General features: G+C 44.0%; 3 protein-coding genes across 3 annotated transcripts; 2 read left to right on the top strand and 1 right to left on the bottom strand.

Moving 5' to 3' along the window:
* Positions 1-6,548: 6,548 nt before the first annotated feature.
* On the bottom strand, positions 6,549-6,896 carry BJ212DRAFT_1211468 (uncharacterized protein; the record flags this gene model as incomplete). Its single annotated transcript, XM_041329237.1, has 1 exon — positions 6,549-6,896. A coding segment is annotated over one exon (348 nt), but the record flags the coding sequence as incomplete, so codon positions are not given.
* A 2,921-nt stretch (positions 6,897-9,817) lies between these two features.
* Positions 9,818-10,462, top strand: BJ212DRAFT_1485649 (uncharacterized protein; the record flags this gene model as incomplete). The annotated part of the gene is made up of 3 exons (XM_041341010.1): positions 9,818-9,829; positions 9,894-9,930; positions 9,987-10,462. 3 exons carry the CDS (start codon positions 9,818-9,820, stop codon positions 10,460-10,462), a joined length of 525 nt encoding a protein of 174 aa, XP_041188134.1.
* A 964-nt stretch (positions 10,463-11,426) lies between these two features.
* Positions 11,427-13,004, top strand: BJ212DRAFT_1485650 (uncharacterized protein; the record flags this gene model as incomplete). Its single annotated transcript, XM_041341012.1, has 6 exons — positions 11,427-11,727; positions 11,790-11,854; positions 11,910-11,992; positions 12,048-12,499; positions 12,553-12,638; positions 12,693-13,004. 6 exons carry the CDS (start codon positions 11,427-11,429, stop codon positions 13,002-13,004), a joined length of 1,299 nt encoding a protein of 432 aa, XP_041188135.1.
* Between the last annotated feature and the right edge of the window lie 844 nt (positions 13,005-13,848).

The following is a 13,848-nucleotide window of genomic DNA, read 5'->3' on the forward strand; positions in this document are numbered from 1 at the left end:
AACTTCGAAACCAAGTTCAAAGAAGTGTTTGCGCCAGCAGATGCTGTTGGTACAGCTATGAATAAGCTCTGAACCTTGAAGCAGATGGGCGACCTCACCTCCTATATCACTAGTTTCAGGACCCTTGCTGCACAAGCCAACATAAAGCAAGACGCTGTCCTGATTACGTTCTTCAACAATGGACTCAAGAAGGGAATTGGTAATGCCATTTATCAAATGGAAACCATCCCTACCGACTTTGACAAGTATGTCCAAGCCACAATAAGACTTGATGGTAACTGGCAACATGGTGCAATCTTCTGTAACAACAATCACACAACCACAAAGCCTACCAGTCAACACTATATTCCCAGACCCTCCATTGATCACCATGACCCAAATGCTATGGAAGTCAACTATCTCACCGAGGAAGAGAAGAATGAACACTACCAGAATGGCAAGTGTTTCAACTGTCACCAGAAGGGCCACATTTCCCGTAATTGTCCCAAGAAAAAGAATGGCAAAGCCCCTGTGTGTCGCACCGAGCCAGCCGAAGAAGATGAAGAAGAAGTCTGTCATATCAACGAGGATTTTTGATGTGGAAGACTGGATCGATGTCAGTATCTTCCAATGTACCTATTAGACTTGTTCAGGGTGTAGGAATCAGAAAGGAACTTCATGTCCCTATTTCCCTTATCTCCAAAACTCGCCTGAAAACCATTGAAACAACCGCTGTCATTGATTCCAGAGCTGCTGGAACTTTCATCTCCGAAGATTTTGTTAAACTCCACAAGATTTGAATGCATAAACTCACAAAACCATTTCGAGTAACCACAGCAGATGGAAGTTATGTGAAAGGAGGCACAATCACCCACTACTGCATCCTCATCATGAAAATCAATGAATGATCCATGCTTGGAAAATTCAACATCACGAAACTTAGTCATCGTGATCAGATCTTGCTAGGAATCCCTTGGCTGCGTGCCATGGATCCAATCATTCAGTGGAAAGCCAAAACTTTAGAACTCTCTTGAACCGAGAAGAGTGATCTGATAGAAGAAGATGTTGACACTGAATGAAAGAAGAACAGTCTTCCCCCTCTCTTTCAGAAAACCATTGAAACCCCAGTTGATAAAATGTGGAAGAACTCCCATTTAAAGAAAGAAGAGGTCCCAGTTGTAGTGCTGCTGAAGGTGCCTCCTGTGCTACCCGTGCCAGAACCACTCCCCCAAGCTATGATTGAAGAAATCCCTGATGAAGAAGCACCCCCAGTTTTACCCAACCTTGACCCCATCCCTGACAATGACGGCCCTTTTGATACCAAAAACGATGTATGGACTTCAGACTATGCACCACCTGTATGCGAACTCACTATGTACCACCTTGATGACAATGAATTTTTGGTTGAGTACCCCGCTGATACTACTGAACTCCAGGTCATTACCAATATTTCCATGGACACTCTGTTAACCAAAGATGGTACCAGTGCTGCTGAACAGAAACCCACGATCACATCCTTGTCATGGCCCACCAAATATGTCAAAACCAGTAACAAAGCTCAACAGTTTGCATTAGCAGCTGGGCTTGAACAGAAGAAGAAATAATTTGAAGAACTTGTCCCATCTTACCTTCATGACTTCGCCAACATCTTTGCTAAAAACGGACTAAATCAGCTACCCCCAGAACATCCTGGGATTGACCATTGAATTGATACCAAACCTGGTTTTGTCCCAAAAACGTCCAAGGTCTACCCATTGTCAGAAGCAGAATGAACCGCTGTCAAAGCATTCATCAATGAAAACATACAGAAAGGATTCATCTCTGAATCAAAATCACCACAAGCCAGTGGATTCTTCTTTGTCAGAAAGAAAAGTGGCGACCTACACCCTTGTCAGGACTACCGGTATATCAACAATTGGACGGTGAAGAACACATATCCTCTCCCACTCCCATTGACCTTGGTAGCTCAATTACATGGCACCAAGTATTTCACAAAGATGGACATTTGTTCCGGATATAATAACATCCGGATCCACCCCAACGATCATTGGAAAGCAGCATTTACCACTAAGTATGGTCTCTTCAAACCTAATGTCATGTTCTTTGGTCTTTGCAACTCACCCACTACCTTTCAGGCATATATGAATCGAACCTTCCAGCAGGAAATCAATGAAGGATGGCTGGTTATTTACATGGACGATATCCTTATCTTTTCAAATGACCTCCCTTCCCACCATGCTCGAACTCGTCGCGTCTTAGAACAAATCCGCAAAGAATGACTATTCTTGAAACCAGAAAAGTGCACCTTTGACACTGAAGAAGTTGAATACTTAGGTATGATCATCCGTCCTGGATGCATTGCAATGGATGTCGCAAAAACCGATGGTATTCGTGATTGGCCTGTCCCTACCACAGTGAAGGAAGTTCAGTTGTTCCTTGGATTTTGCAATTTCTATCGCAATTTTGTCCTTCATTATTCTGATATCACTAGACCCTTGATCAACCTCACCAAGAAAGACATGGTATTCTATTGGTTGGATCCATGTGCCTCTGCATTTACCATGCTCAAGGAATGCTTCCTGAAGCAACCTGTCTTGTGGAACCCCGATCCTACCAAGCAGTTTGCCGTCACCACTGACACCTTGCTCATCGCTACTGGAGCAGTTTTACTACAGACTGATGAAAATGGAGTCTATCATCCATGTGGATATCTCTCTCAAACCCTGAACCCAGCCGAAAGGAATTATCAGATCTTTGATCATGAACTTCTTGCTGTTATTCGTGCCCTCACTGAATGGCACCATTACCTTGAAGGAAATCCTCATCCAGTCATTATCTTTACGGATCATAAAAATTTGCTTTACTTCTGTACTGCACAGAAATTGACTCATCGCCAAGCACATTGGCAACTCCTCCTATCCTGTTATGACATCGAACTCCATCACATTGCTGGAACTAAACTTGCCACCCCCAATGCCCTCTCGTGACGTCCTGATCATGGAACTGGACACAGTGACAATGATGATGTTACTCTCCTCCCTGACTCTATGTTTGTACGGCTTCTTGATGTGGAACTTATGACCACACTCGCAAACCCAGACCCTACTGATCCCAACCCAATCTTCCAAGCTGCTGCAGATGCCCTTGATGGCCTATCACTTCCCCGCATGAAATTTGCATTTGCTGATTGGACAATTAAAGAGGACATCCTGTATTACAAAGATCATGCCTATGTCTGACCTGCTGGGAGACGCCTTATTCTTGAACATTGTCATGACCATGCTTCCACTGGTCATCCTGGCTGTTTTAAAATGGAAGAGCTTGTCAAACATGACTTTTGGTGGCCTTCTATGGGCTCCTATATCCAGAAATACGTTGACAGTTGCGCTCTTTGCCAGCAAATGAAATCCAATACACACCCTGTAACTCCCCCACTCGTCCCTATCCCCTCCATCACCTCTGCCCCCTTTGCCCAGGTCTCTGTTGATCTAATCACTGATCTCCCCATGTGCACAGGTTTTGACTCTGTCATGGTCATGGTTGACCATGGCCTTATGAAGGGGGTAATTCTGATCCCTTGCACAAAAACCATCACTTCTGAAGGAGTTGCCTCGAAGTTTTTCAAACATGTCTATCACCACTTTGGTCTCCATGAGAAAGTCATATCTGATTGAGGACTGCAGTTTGTATCAAAGTTCTCAAAAGCTCTTGCTAAGCTCTTAAAATATGATATCGCCACATCCACCGCTTATCACCCTTAGACTGATGGACAGACTGAACGTCTCAACCAGGAACTCAAGACTTATCTCTGCATTTATTGCTGCAATCACCCAGAAGATTGGGTAGAGCACCTCCCTATGGCTGAGTTTGTCCATAATCATCAAAAACACAACTCTCCAAATGCATCCCCATTCTTCCTTATGATGGGATATGAACCCAGAGCTCTCCCACACACTCTCCCAGATTCCACTGTACCTGCTGCAGAAGATCAATTGCACCTACTTCAGAAATCAAGAGAAGAAGCACTCTCTTGTCGCAACCTTGCTATGCAACAAATGGCAGAATGAACACACAGACAGAAGTACCAACCGTGGAAAATAGGAGATAAGGTTTGGTTATCAGGAAAGAACTTGATTACGCAATTACCATCACGAAAGCTTGCGCCAAAGCAATATGGCCCTTTTCCTATCATTGCTGTGCTATCACCCATCACGTTCACACTCCAACTACCACCACAATGGAGAGTTCACCCTACATTCCATGCTTCTGAATTATCATCCTATCATGAGACAGAAATTCATGGCCCGAACTTCCACAATCCTCCCCCAGATATCATCGATAACAAAGAAGAATACAAGATTGATGTGATCTTATTGCACAAAGGAACGGGTAAATGAAGACACTATCTAGTATCCTGGAAAGGATACTCCTCTGCCAGTAACGAATGGATTCCAGAAGAGAACCTCAGCAATGCCACTAATGTCCTCTCTGCATATAAAAAGACCCATCGATTGTAATCTTAAAAACAATGTCTCTTGAACACTTACACCTCTGCATCCAATGCATTGAAGAACTCACTGCTGCTATGAACACTGTATCTGAGAACATCGTTCACCCATTATCCCTTATCAACTACCAGACTGCCACCATCACTAACCTTGCTGCCATTGAAAACATGCCTTCCCCAGTCACTTCCCCACCATTAACCAACTCTACCCTAACCAGTGACTCCACCCTCACTGATTACTTCACAATCATTGATCAAATCGAGACCAGTGCCTTGTTTGAATCTGCCATCACATCCCAACAATATGCTATTGAGATAGATTGTCTCCTAGGAGAAAGAGGGGCAATTTCTAGCAGACTTATTATCTGAATCATCAGAGATGCTAGCCTTATCAAGTGCACCACTAACCTTCTCAACGATGACCGTCACAAGACCATCTTCTGCCACCTTCATATACATATTCGTAATACTGCAATCCATCTGCTGCCTGATGATACTAAGGAAGCTATCAGAGAGGCTATCCACATTGTCACTGAATGGATCGCTACAAACCCAGTCGCACGACCCCCATCCCCACATATTGCCATTCCAGTCCCACTGCCAGTTATTCTGACAGCTACCACTGAGCATTCAGATGATAATATCCCTCCTATTGCTGTACTTGACATACCAGCTTCTCCATCTCCTACCTCCATCGCACCCACTACACGTCAGTACCCCATCTGGCATAGATCCGCCCGCATTGCCAAGTGAACTGCATCAGCTTCCCCACACAGAAACCATAAGTGACAATCTAGATCCCCATCTCCACCTGCACAGTCATCCACTGTCACCACCATAAAGACAGCAACCACTGATAATGTTGTATGTCACAACTGTCGTGTCGCCAGGCAGCATCACAAGAACTGTCCAGCATACTATTGCCAGGTTTGCAAAGAGTATGCACCTGGACATCTATCAGTCTTTTGTAAAGACTTGAAAGGAGAAGTGGTCATCCCATTGGTTTGGACTGACACTGGTTTCTACAAAGCCCTCGCTTGTTGGGAGATCGAGCAGGACGCCATTTACCATGCCGCCGAGATGGCTGATAAGTCATCATATACCATTACAGAGGAGCAAAACAACTTGCTGGACTCTAACTATGACGCTGACCCTGTCTATTGGGCCAATCAGGATAACTACAGTCAGTGACTTTGTCTCTAAATGAGGGGTAATGTTACAACCATGTACACCCCTATTCATTTCTCCTCTATTACCATGTATTATATCATGAGCCGCATGATGCTGCCACTAGACACTTATCTCTGACTCATGTCTTGTATTACATCACAACCACAACTGCCATTGCTAGATGATCTATTCTTACTATCACTTACGCACTTCTTATCTCTGACTCCTTCTGTTCTCACACCTGCCCTAAAGCACAGTAGCTTACTATAAATAGGCCTCCTGTATACTTTAGTTCTTCACTTTAATCTTACTAGGTTTTACCCTGAATATCCTTCACTTGAGACCTCCAATCTCTTGTCATCCAAATTGTACTTTAAGTCAAAGGCACTCCCTTCAAATTAGCTTACACTGAATGCTTGACTTATCATCCTGTATAGAATCTCAACAGAAGTCCCTGACTCTTATTGAGTCATCTGTTGTTAGAACTACCCTAGTTTGTAACACTACCCTTCTGATAACAATGTGCGTGGTCGTGGTCTCCCTTGTTGCAGCCAACTGTGGTGCAAAAGATACCCTCAGGATTGTGATAATGTTTTTGTAGGCTGGTGATGGAGTTAATGTTCCCAGTGGATGAAGAGGTAGTGGTTGCTGCATGGGCATATTCAGATCCTGGAGCTCCTCTAGCAAGGATGCATTCATTGAGGATGTGAGCAGCTTCTGCAGAGATGTGAGCAACACAGGTGTCAAATGTGGAGGCTGAGGGAAGGGAGGATGCAGATCCTGCAGTGGCAGCTCCAGTAGCTATAGATGCAGATACAGTAGTAGTGGTGGTGGTGGTGACAGCTTGAGTAGCAATGGGGAGAGTCAACATTAGGAGAGCCTTGAACTGGGGCCATATCCCAGTATGAGGTAAACCACATAGAAGTTGAAACACTGCTTCAGTGTCAGTGTAAACCACCCCCATGCAAAGCATCCATTCATGAAGTACAGAGTGTTGCCCCACATAGTTTGAGGCATCAGTGGCATCCTTCATCTGCAGCACATATATGCTTTGACAGATGACATGTTGTAACCCCATGTCCACCCAGTCAAAGTGGTCCTCTAGGATCTTCCAGGCATCACAAGCAGCCACCTTATGACTGGTTGAAATAAGCTGTTGGATGGAGGTAGAAAGGCAATGGGTGATGATAGACTTGGCCTTAAGGTCATTTATGAGCCATTCACAAATGACCTTCATCTCGTCAACTGTAGGTGCCAAAGGGTTCGCCACTGTAGGCTTGAAAGATGCATTGCCCAAAACATCATCAGGATCCACAGTATCCATGACATGGCACCACTGGTCCTCAATACTGAGGGCATAGATCACCTCATGTTTCCATGCAAAGTGTGTATCTGGACCTGTCAATTCCGGAATGTGATCAAGCTTCCTCATGTCAAAGGAAGTTGGGGGGGAGTCTCTTCAATAGAGGAGGGTTACAGCGAGTTGCTGTGAGAACGGCACATGTTGGTATGTAGCTTGATATGATTTCTGTCAGAAATCACAGCTCATAACCTGTTAGAAGCTAGGACACAAAACACGCTCAGTGTTTGGAGACAATGACTCAATAGTATTAATACCTAGGATATGAAACATGCTAGGAGGATATAGTAAGACATGGCAGGACAATGAGAGACAATGAACCATACCTCAGTGTTTGGAGACAATGACTGAGGTATGAAGGAATGAGACAGTGCATATTATATATGTTGTTACATGTGATAAATAGAGAACAGAAAAGGAAAGTGTTATGCATTCAATGACACTGATGACAATGATGATGAATACTCAATATGCAGCCCTACTTAAAATTTGATGGCAGGGAAGGTAAATGAATACTTTACAAGGCCCAGGCCAGATGTAATCATCTTTTTGTGTTGTTGTGTAGTAATGGACAAAGTGATTCAATGGGGTGTTGTGGTGCAATGAGTGTTTAATGACTGCAGGTGTATTATACATGTTTTATGCCTATATAATAGTTTATATAACGCCGTATGTTGATCTGCAAAAAAATCTGGTGCAAAACGGTCAAGGGAGCACCTTATATGTGAGCTTGCTGTGACAGACAGTGAAGATGAAGGTTTATGGGACTTGCCAAACATTGTCAGGGCCAGGAACGTCACATTGCTGACAGGAATGATATTAATAGCCTGCCGGGATATTGCTGAGGTACCTTGTGACTAATCAGTGCCGACTGCTGTTGATTTTTGATAAGTGCCCATGCTAAATACCCAGCAATCACTATCCATCCAAGTGCTATATCCCTGTATCTACCTGTACTTAGAGGCACCCAGGCAACCAACATCCACCTCTAATTACAAAGGTTATGTGGCAGTCACAAGTGAGGCAAGTACATACAGCTCAGAGTTACTAATGCTTCAGTCCATTGCTCTACTAGCACAAGACTGAAGGTGAGACATTCACTTATATGTCATATTCATTTCTCACTCTACTGTAGTATACACTCTTTTCATTAGTCTTCACCCAAGTCCATCTGCTTGTTCCTGCGTGCCTTTCTACCAAAACAGAATTTCAAGCTCTCCTGGAGGATCCCGGGTGCGTGTTCATTAGGAAGTTCAGATGGCAGACCTTGGCGTGCAACGAGGACTACAGGCCCTGAGGAAGCAAAGCATGTGTTGGAAGGTATGCCCCCTGTTTGTGAATTATGGTCTTCATAAGTTTATCCTAGATCTTGGATTGCAATCTCGTCGACATATTCTCATTCACAGGTTCTATTAGATTCTTCTATCTTGTTCTCAGTCTTTCATCACTTCCAGGGAATGTTATGTCGGGCTTGTGTTCTCCTGCCTTTTGGATTTATGTACACTCTTTTAAAATACACTGTTATCCTTTTTAACCCACTTTGATATAGACCGTGATTGATGTGGGGCCCCTGGAATGTTTTGAGAGCCGAACCAACTGGATTCAAGCTCAAGACAATGCTGATGGTTTCTGTCAAGTGCCTTCTGTCAGGTGCAAGCACAGCCCTTCATTTAGATATTTGAGCAGGTTTGACAGGGAACTGCAGCAGCATCACATGTCTTAGCTCTTGATACGTTAGGACCAGACACTTTTTGTTTTACTTCATGCATCTCGCTGAAACTGGCCAGTACTCATGTGTTGCAGTGTAGTGATAGTCTCCCCCTCTTAGTAGAGGGAAGATAATCTTTCCTTCCCAATTAGGTGCAGATGCCATCTCTCATCGCGCCAAGCATCCCTCTCGCATTGTCTTCAGCATTGAGCACCCCATGATAGACATTTCTTGTACTGGCTCACCCCCTAGTACAACTCAATACACTCCTGGGTCATTCTTAAAGTGTTCTAAAATATGACGACCTCCAAATACTACAGTGCACCTTGAAGTCATTGAGTCTCAGGCAAAGGTGTGAAGTAACAACTGTATGTGCATCATCTACTGAGGTGATTAGGAATTAGATCTACTACATGAAGCTCGAGCAGCCCACCATCACCTGGCTAAATGTCAACATTGTATGGACACTCATGCTAGACCTTTGATTATTTCAACTTGATATCTCGACTCCTGTCTTTGTGGTTGCCAAGGAATAGGCCAGATGACTTTACAGCACCTTGGGGTGTAGTAATATATGTGAACATTTGTCAAGAAGTGGTTTGAACGAAGGAATGGTGGAATACAGAACCAAGATGGCTTTGTCCAGGTGGATCACACCAATGTATGTGGCACAGGCTCAAATCACTAAATTGCCTAGATGGCGTCTCCAGTTGTTTGATGACGCAGGAGTGTCAACAACAACTCGGACATTATGATGATCGGTGAGTATTGGTTGAGTTTGAATACCATACTGTCAGGAAACGATGCCCCTCATCACCATCCAATGAATAGTACTGCCATGACTGCATCGGCATGGATTCATGCACAGGTATGCATGTACTTAATATCAGTTTATGAGTTCTTTAAGGGTGCCTTCAAGATGGTGCTCAATATCACCATTCCAAGACATTTCATGACCCGAACAGCTTGATGATGAACCGACTGGCGCATTCTATTCAAGTGGAGAGATCTGGACGTGCAGCCAAGTCAAGATCTTAGTCTTACATACAGCAAAGCCCACGCTGGCGAGTTAATATGTAATACAGCTACCATCATGGCTACCAGGGTAAGTTTAAATATTTCTGTTAGATAGTTGCAATGAAATTTGGAGTTCTAAGGCAAGCTGACAGTCTGAAGGGCAGTTCAAATCATCAGAGATGCCCACCAGTACATTTTTTCTTGATGTTGACATTATCATACTGATTGATATTAAATCATCATAGAAAAACCCACTCAGACCACCACCTATGATGCTTTAACATGGAGTCTGCGAGATCGCCAGAGTCGGCAAACATTCAACTGTGATGTTTCAGTAGCAGGGAATCTCGTGGAAGGTGCACCATCACCACATAGCCGCAAGTCACAGTTCCTATTCTATGTACCCATTGCTGCAGCAGGGGACCCACAGGAGGCAGAGAATTCCCACCTCCAACAACTGCCACTACCACTACCACCACCACCACCACCTCCTCCTCCATTGTCTCCACCTCCACCACCTCCACCTCCACCATCCCCTCCATTGCCACCAGTAGCCACATCATCCCTACCTTTATTAGAAGCAGATGATGAAATGGTTAGGGCGGCAGGGCTGTATCAATTTGATAGTGATATTCCGCTGCATATCGCACAACACTGGGATTTGGCTCACCACTGCATGTGGTCGGATTGCATACAACTCGAATCTGACGAAGAAATTTAGTGTACCGCCACATGTATACAGACATAGTACCATAGTATCTAGTGTCTGTATCATTGTTATGCTTGATTCTAGTACAGAAGCCCCTAACTGGAACTGAGCTTGCATGGAGCCTTCCCAGATTTTTTCAAACTCCGATGTTTCGTGTTTACCCACCATCTAAATTTGGGATATATACAAATAAGTACTAGTGGGGGTGCTGTAATCACTAACATAATTTGTACAATAATCATACTGCTTTTCCCAACACACCCACCTTAATTCTTCTATGAGTATCAGTCTCCTCTGTGCCCCAAGCTCCTGAGAAGTTCCTGAGTCCCACACTTCTGTCTTTCCTATTTCTCTTTCATTTCACCTGTCTAATAAGTCGTTATTTGTGTAACCTTGCATCAATCAGGTGAGTTCCACTGACTGATCATATTTGCCGCTGCAGCCTGATTCACTTCACAGTCACTTGTGCTTTTCACTTCTGATAAGTCATCCTGCCGCACTTTCCGCAAGGCTCTGATATGATTTTCATGCTATATCACACTTCCAGGGCCCTCATCTGAGTTCATCCAGTGCTAGTACCTGGCGTCTGAGGCAACTCAAAGATCCAGGGGTCGCATAGTTTCCTTGGAAGTATACCCCATGCCATGATTGGTCATGTCTCTATCAAGCAAGATTGTCATTGTTTGGTGTCTGAAATGGAGTCTAAATGACTTCACTCGAGAATGTTGGTGCCAATTTTTTATTCTGTTTCTCTGGCTTATGTCTTGACATGAATAGATGTTAAATTCCAGTCAAATTCAGCTGCATTGATGATCTCATACCACTACTACTAGTAGTTCACAGGTCTACTGTGATGGTTCTTATTAGCTAAGCATGCTTCCAACTTAGTCACAGTAGTACCAAGTAGTAAAGGCTATGCTGTTTGTTTAAAAACATCACATCTTGGCAGTACTACTGCCTTCGGACCTGATTCTTCATGCCTACTGCATTCAAAGATGCACTCTCTACTTCTCTTCATAGTGCTGCGATTAATGCCACACCAAGGAGTAGCCCCTTCTTCAATGATGAGAACAACATCAGGCCTGAATACAAACCCCACAAGGCCTTTGACTCTGACTCAGTTCCAGTGGTTAAGGGTGTTCCCGCAGTTCAACCCACCACCAACAACCCTCAAGTTGTAGAAAAGAAGAATATTTTGGTTGAGACGGATCAATTGGATTATATTCTGGATAGTTTTCATCAGTCTGTAGCTGGAAATCCTGAGATAACACCTTCAGGTATGTGGTACTGATCAGCCTTATTGCATTGCATAAGCTGAACCTACTTTCTCGTCTGTAAGCCCAACATATATGCCAAGAGGTCCTTCATTTTATCACGAAACCAGATCGTCAGCATGAGTGTGAGGTAGGCGTCTGATGTACTTGTATGGCATAGCAGTGAAATCATCTTCACTTCTCAGGAGTTTTGTGGGATTTGGCAGGTCAAGTATGAAGAACTAGTGCATTTCATCAACGAGTCTTGCAATTTCGGTTTGAAACCAAGGTGAGCTTGAAAAAGCTACTCTGTCATGTTGGTTCTTACTACCTCAATACTATAGATTGACGTACTTCGATGATGACAGCACATTGATTGTAGAAATGCCCTCGGCCATTCATGAAGCTCCCCTTGTTGCTTTACACACAGTGCTCACATGCTTTCTTGAGAACATTCCATTCAACTGTCAGGCGCTCAATGCAAACATTTTGAGCAACATTGAAGCATCAGATTCACTCGTTCCTGACATGCGAATATCATTTCAAAACATGCGGGATGCCGGCTCTGAGGTTATCATCCCTGGCCTGGCAGAAACTGCATTTTCACAGCACGGCGACGCTTTGATCAATAAGTTAGAAGGCGCCATTATCGAAAACCCCTCCTTATTGCTCGTGATCGCTGCTGTCATGTTCAAGAACGCTCCCTATCATTTGCCAAAGAGGGGCTCAGATACGGGACGTCTACTACTACAGGACCCATCGAAACGATCAGCAAAAGGCTTCATTTCAAAGACAGGTCCCCCGCCCTCAATGCACCAGTCATCATAGAGAATCACACATGGTGCTCAGTATCGTCAGTGTGGTTCAAGGTGTGGGTGTGCAGGGATGATCCCATAGACATATACTCAGATGATCCAAATCTAGTTGTGGATGGGGTAATGTTTTCTTTTTATTTTAAAATTCTTGTGTAGCTAACGTTATTTTTATAGTTTCTGTACCCTGAAGATACTATGGCCCCGGTGCTAACGATGATGGGGAAAGGAGTGAATGCAATCAGGGAGAGATTGATCTCATTATGTAAGGAAATTGACGATGACGTCGATGTCGACGCCCTGTGGGACCCTACTATCGTTTTCCGCGTCAGGAAGGAAGACATTATCACGAAAATTGCTGGCGCTATGCATGAGACCACATACTGCCACTACTCAGTGTGGTACAAGAAGGCATTGAAGGCTGCAAAGTGCACAGCTAGTATCACGCAGTTGGGCCCGTCCAGGATGCGCAAATTGGTCATTACTTGAGGTTTCGTGGCTGGCAAGCAGCACTGCAGCAAGGGAGCTTCAAGTTAATGTGTCCTTCGGACTAGCATGACTGTACAATTTCAAACCTGTAGTTGTTGCTCTTGTTCTTGTTGATATGCTCATTTTATCTCTGACTATGCAAGTAAGATTCTCCACTCACCCCATCTCATCATGAACGCAATTTGAATGTGTTAGTACAGTGTAGTTCAACTAGTCACATGAATGGAACCTGTATGCTGGCTGTAATCACTGTGTTCTGGGTCAAAGCAGATGCCATGTGGCAAGGTGGCTGTAGATAGACTTTCCATATGTGTACAAATGCCACATGTATGCTCAGAATCCATTGCGCCGTAGTACAAGTCAGACAAGACCACCTCAATATATCATTGTTGACCCATTTTATATTGCTGAGCAAGTTCCAAGCCCTTGCCTCATATTCTGAAGGGTTTGTTCTCCAATGTGTACTCCATAACTTACAATTTGCAGCACTTTCATGCCAAGAGGTTCGAAGTGGAGCAAAGGGGTGCAGAGGGCAAAGAAAGTGAGTACTTCGATGAACTTCACAGTTTTTGGTACTGAATTAGGTCCCCTTTTCAAAGGATGCTGATAAGCGGTTGGTGTTCATGCCAAACTACCCCTGGCAAATACTCATCCATACAAGATGGTGAGGTATGAAAGACATTACGAGCTGCAGATGGGTGTTTGTTCTTTAATAATAGCCCTGAATGTGAGGATGCAGATGAGCTGTGAATAGGGATTACACTCAGCTTTGACGGGTGAGACTTAGACTTGTGCATTGGCAGACTATTGACTTTATTTAAGCTTCAACTATCAGTGCAGTAGC

Source organism: Suillus subaureus (genome assembly GCF_016647635.1).
Source record: "Suillus subaureus strain MN1 chromosome Unknown BJ212scaffold_43, whole genome shotgun sequence".
Lineage (NCBI taxonomy): Eukaryota > Fungi > Basidiomycota > Agaricomycetes > Boletales > Suillaceae > Suillus > Suillus subaureus.